The 4,854-nt window shown below is 35.1% G+C and overlaps 1 protein-coding gene across 1 annotated transcript; it reads left to right on the top strand.

Moving 5' to 3' along the window:
- The first annotated feature begins 759 nt into the window (after positions 1–759).
- Positions 760–1,526, top strand: LOC121977371 (LOB domain-containing protein 12-like). The gene is made up of 2 exons (XM_042529961.1): positions 760–942; positions 1,021–1,526. The coding sequence occupies exons 1-2, from the start codon at positions 781–783 to the stop codon at positions 1,369–1,371; spliced, it is 513 nt and encodes a 170-aa protein (XP_042385895.1). The 5' UTR covers positions 760–780; the 3' UTR covers positions 1,372–1,526.
- The last annotated feature ends 3,328 nt before the right edge of the window (positions 1,527–4,854 follow it).

Below are 4,854 nucleotides of genomic sequence, written 5' to 3' on the forward strand. Positions count from 1 at the left end.
TGAGAATGATTGTATCAATATTTTTTTTTTACAGTGTGAGAGAATAATGCAACAAGAAAAAGAACAATATAACAAGGAAACAAATATCACAACAAGAAAATAAATTGAATATATATTCGAGATTGATTCATCCACAATAAAATGGAAAAAAAAATGGAAGTTTAAGACCAAAAAGTATTAAATATTAAAGATTTCAACATCTAAAATAATTATAACGATGTTGGCAATAACATGCAAAATAATTATGACTTTGATACATCACTGATCATGATCTAAAATGATCAGTGATGTATCAAAGTCAAACCTCCCCGCTCTTCACCGTCATCTAAGTATGGACATTACTACTCATTTTCAAGCTTGAGCAAGTTGGAAAATTAGTATTATTATTATTTTTTAAAATTTCTGAGTCCAATTCTAGGTAATAACAGTTGTAGCTGTAATTGTCAATCTGCATGCAGTCAACTAAGCCGGGCGAAGCAGAGCTGGAATCAGTTCCTACTCCGTGAAAAAATTAGATATTTTAAGCCATTAAAATATAATGTAAACATTGCAGCCAGTGAACTAAAACTCCAGTAGATCTGCATTTAATTGCATACGAGTCCAAACTTTGTTTGCTGAAGATTCCAAACCATGAAAGCTTCACCGTCACCATCTAAAAATATTGAATAATAAATTCCCATCATTTACGACTCCTGATCAAGTGCATGTACCCACCAGCTCTTCTCCCCTCCCTCTATTATAAATCAGCCAGCACCCACCTCTCTTGCTACCATCCCTCTGATGGCTGGGCATGGAAGGTCACCTTGCGCTTCCTGCAAATTGCTGCGCCGGCGATGCTCCAAAGATTGCATCTTTGCCCCCCACTTCCCTCCCGATCAACCCCACAGGTTCTCCATCGTGCACAAGGTGTTCGGTGCCAGTAATGTCAACAAGATGCTACAGGTCTCAACAAGGTGTTGGTTCTTTTGTGGTGATTGATTAGCGTTTGAACTCTGAAACTTTTTAATCCTGGATTTGTAGGAGCTCCCAGTTCATCACAGGGCAGATGCAGTGAGTAGCTTAGTCTACGAAGCGAGCGTGAGAATGAAAGACCCGGTTTACGGGTGCGCCGGTACCATTTCTTACCTTCACAATCAAGTGTCTCAACTACAGATGCAGCTTGCAGTGGCGCAAGCAGAGATTTTGTGCATCAAAATGCAGCAAGAATCCTCCTCTTCTCTACTGATTAGCAGCCGACATGACGCTCATGAAAACAAGGGCTTTGTTTTTCAACAAAGTAGCTTCGATTCTCCTCGTGAGTTCATCAACTACTCTTCCTCCTGCAATCATGTAGCTCAGGAACCACTCAAGAGAGAGTCTCCCTGGCCGTAATCAGTTCGTTGTAATCAGGTTCATTTGGTGATTATTTGGAGACTGTTTTTTTCTCAATCTGATGTCATGTGTTGCACGTGGAGAAGGACTAAGCTCAGCTTGCGTGTTAGTTCTACCTTGATCAACAAAACAATCTCGTAAAAGTCAAGAGTTTATATTTTATTAATTCTTAAAATAACACTTAGCACTTATAAAATATTCATTAATATTACTTTACACGATATAAAATTAAGTAGGTGTATACACAAGATGATATCAAATCCTATTGTTGCTTCCGGAGCACACAATGATTAATAAGTTTAAAATACGTTTTGGTTAGGTAATGTCACGTCCATGTTCTAGTGCAACGGATACCTAAAAATCCTAATGATAAGTTATTATAGTGAGTTTTCTGTCCTAAACATGTATCACATATTAAATTGATAAAAATAAATACTATATTTAATCTTAACTAAACGATCGAGAAAAATATAAACTTTTAGATTGCCCAGTCTGGTATTTAATAGAGCTCTTTGGCAAATTAACAGTCGAAAGTTGGCGATTTGAGGGATGAATTATATACTCTCCCATTCAATTAAGAAGCTAACTTAATAAGGATGGTAACTTATAAAATAATGATCTATGTCACATGAATGCGCTCCTAAGAGATTGGATTTGTAGAGAAAATTAAATTCTTTTCAACATCAAATTTATTTATTGAGAAAGATTCAGATACTGATTGCAACATTAGATCTTGACCAAATACTAATCACATACTGTTTTATTTTTCAAAAACCTAAACATTTAATTAATGCCTCGGCTGCTTCTCATAACAACAGCAGACCATATTCTTCATGTCGTGTGGAAGGGTGATGCAGCTCTGAGGAGGACCAAAATTAGCTGCATCGCAGGCCCTTCACACTCCTCAGTCTCCTTGATTTCCAAAACTCCAACATACTGTTGGAATAAGAAGGAATAAAAATATTGTGATGGATGCGGAAGAAACGACAGCTTCAAAACTCTTTATTTCATTCACAAAGACTAATATATTAATAGGCCTATTAGATAACTCAAATAACATCACTAACTGTATAACACATGTACTATTACCACTATAATATCTCATTTATCCATTACTTGCCACCTCATCACCCACTAACTCCATCTCTATCTATTACACCCTAGAGAAGTCTTTCTCCTTGTCCGACAAACAGACAACATTATCTCTGTAATAGTAACAATTGAAACATATATATGTTGGTTGCTATTCGGAATACCGTTCTAGTTCCCTTGTACAAAAATTTGTACAAGTACAGAACTTAACCTAGCTACCTATGTGCTCTACTGAAGTTAAACTTGGATTGCAAACGATGTTTAACATTATTAATCCAAGTTGCTCTTAAGAAGTTAAACTTGGATTAGAAACGATACTTAACATTTTGACTCCAAATTTAATCGATGTGATCTTCCTAAGTTAAATCATATTACAGAAGTTAATTAAATATCTATTTCAAAGATCGGCTTCCAGGTTAAACATGGCGAATCACTAGGCTTTCTTGGGAATGAGATCATCCACCACTTCCTAAACAAAGTCTTTCAAAGAAATCGGATATTTAACTTCTTACAGTAAACTATGTTTAACTACAGAGACCTCAATAGAAGCACAATATCAAAACATGAAATCGAAACACAAAATCAATAACAAAAACTATAGCATAAAATCGATAGCCTCTTGTGTTTGGTTTTTCAAGATCGATACAAAAAACATGAACTAGTTATACCTTTCTTTGTAACTTAAAGACCTCTTGATCTTTTGTTGTATTCCTCTTCTCCTCTTGGACATCGTGTGGGCGACGATCTACCAAGATAGAATCCACTCGAATCACTTCTTCTCTTTCAAGACTCTCGAGCCACCAAGGGATGCCAAAATAGAAAACTCCTTCTCTTCTTTTTCTCCTCCAAATAGTCCGGCCACCAAGAGATCTCCAATGCTTGATGCCACCGGCCCTTATGTTTCATTTCCTCCAAGCAAGCCGTCGGCCCTCAAGGAAGGAAAACAAAGGGAGAAGGGAAGGGAAGAGGGGCCGACCACCAAAGGAATAGAAGAGGAGAAAGCCTAGGTTATGTTACATGAAGGCACCCTCTACCTCTCTTTTATAATCTTGGTCATGGCAAAAAAGGAAAGTTTTAAACATAATTAAAACTTCCTTATTTATGGTCTCCCTTTAAAAAAGAAAATTTTAATAACAATTAAAATCTCTCTCTTTTAAATTTCCTATTGTGCATGGCAATAAAGAAAAGTTTTTAAAATTAATCTCTCTCTTTTAAAACATGTAGACAACTACAAAAAAGAAAGATTAATTAAAACTTCTCCTTTTAAATCATGGTTACAAAAAAGAAAATTTTTTATCAAAAATTAAAATCTATCTTTTAAAACATTATAGATAACTACAAATAAGGAAATATTTTAACAAAATTAAAATCTCTCTTTAATCTTTTGTAGATAGCTATAAAAGGAAAGATTTTAAAATTTTAAAACTCTCTTTTAAAACAATGCGGATGACTATAAAAGGAAAGATTTTAACAAGAATAAAATCTTCCTTTTAATTTCCATGTGGATGGTAAAAAGGAAAGTTTTTAAAAAAATTAAAATATTTCTTTTAACCATTGTAGATAACTACAAAAAATGAAAGATTTTAACAAAATTAAAATCTCTCTTTTATCCATTGTAGATAACTACAAATAAGAAAAGATTTTAACAAAATTTAGTTTTAAAACAAAACTTCCTTTTCCTTTACCTATGGTCGACCCCATGCTTGGTCACCAAGCATGGTTTGGCCGACCACTATATAAGCTCCAAAATAATGCTTGGCCGACCCCCTTGCTCCAAGCAAGGATATGACCGACCCATTACTTGGGTAAGAAGTGGACTTTGTGGATATAAGGCTTTATAGAGGCTACAATAGGGACCGAGAAGAGAAATTGGTTTTGGTCTCCCGATGAGCTTGAGCTTCCTGTGTTCGTCCCGAACACCCAACTCAAGTTCATCAATAATAACTCATACTACTAAAGAGTTATTATTGAGCTACCGCACTAATCCCAAATTACATTATGGGCTCCTTATCATGAGTGCATTAATCTCCCTGTGAAGAAGATATCGAATGTCTATTAATTAAAAGAGTTACTGACAACTTAATTAATATCTAGCTCCAAGAGTAGTACCACTCAACTTTATTGTCATGTCGGACTAAGCCCACCTGCAGGGGTTACATAACAATCCTTATGAGCTCATCAAGGGGGCATTATCAACCTAGATTACTAGGACACAATTTCCTTCTATAATCAACAACACACCATATAAAAATATTATTTCCCAACTTATCGGGCCTATTGATTTATCGAACTAAATCTCACCCATTGATAAATTAAAGAAATAAATACTAAGTATACGTGCTTATTATTATATCGGGATTAAGATCATACACTTCCATAATAACAGAGGTC

The sequence above is a fragment of the Zingiber officinale genome, chromosome 4B, assembly GCF_018446385.1.
Source record: "Zingiber officinale cultivar Zhangliang chromosome 4B, Zo_v1.1, whole genome shotgun sequence".
NCBI classification, from domain to species: domain Eukaryota; kingdom Viridiplantae; phylum Streptophyta; class Magnoliopsida; order Zingiberales; family Zingiberaceae; genus Zingiber; species Zingiber officinale.

Excerpts from the sequence above, each read along its gene's own strand:
- LOC121977371 (XM_042529961.1), top strand. The coding sequence starts at position 781 with ATGGCTGGGCATGGAAGGTCACCTTGCGCTTCCTGCAAATTGCTGCGC. Across the intron at positions 943-1,020 it reads ATGTCAACAAGATGCTACAG|GAGCTCCCAGTTCATCACAG; the intron begins GTCTCAACAAGG and ends CTGGATTTGTAG.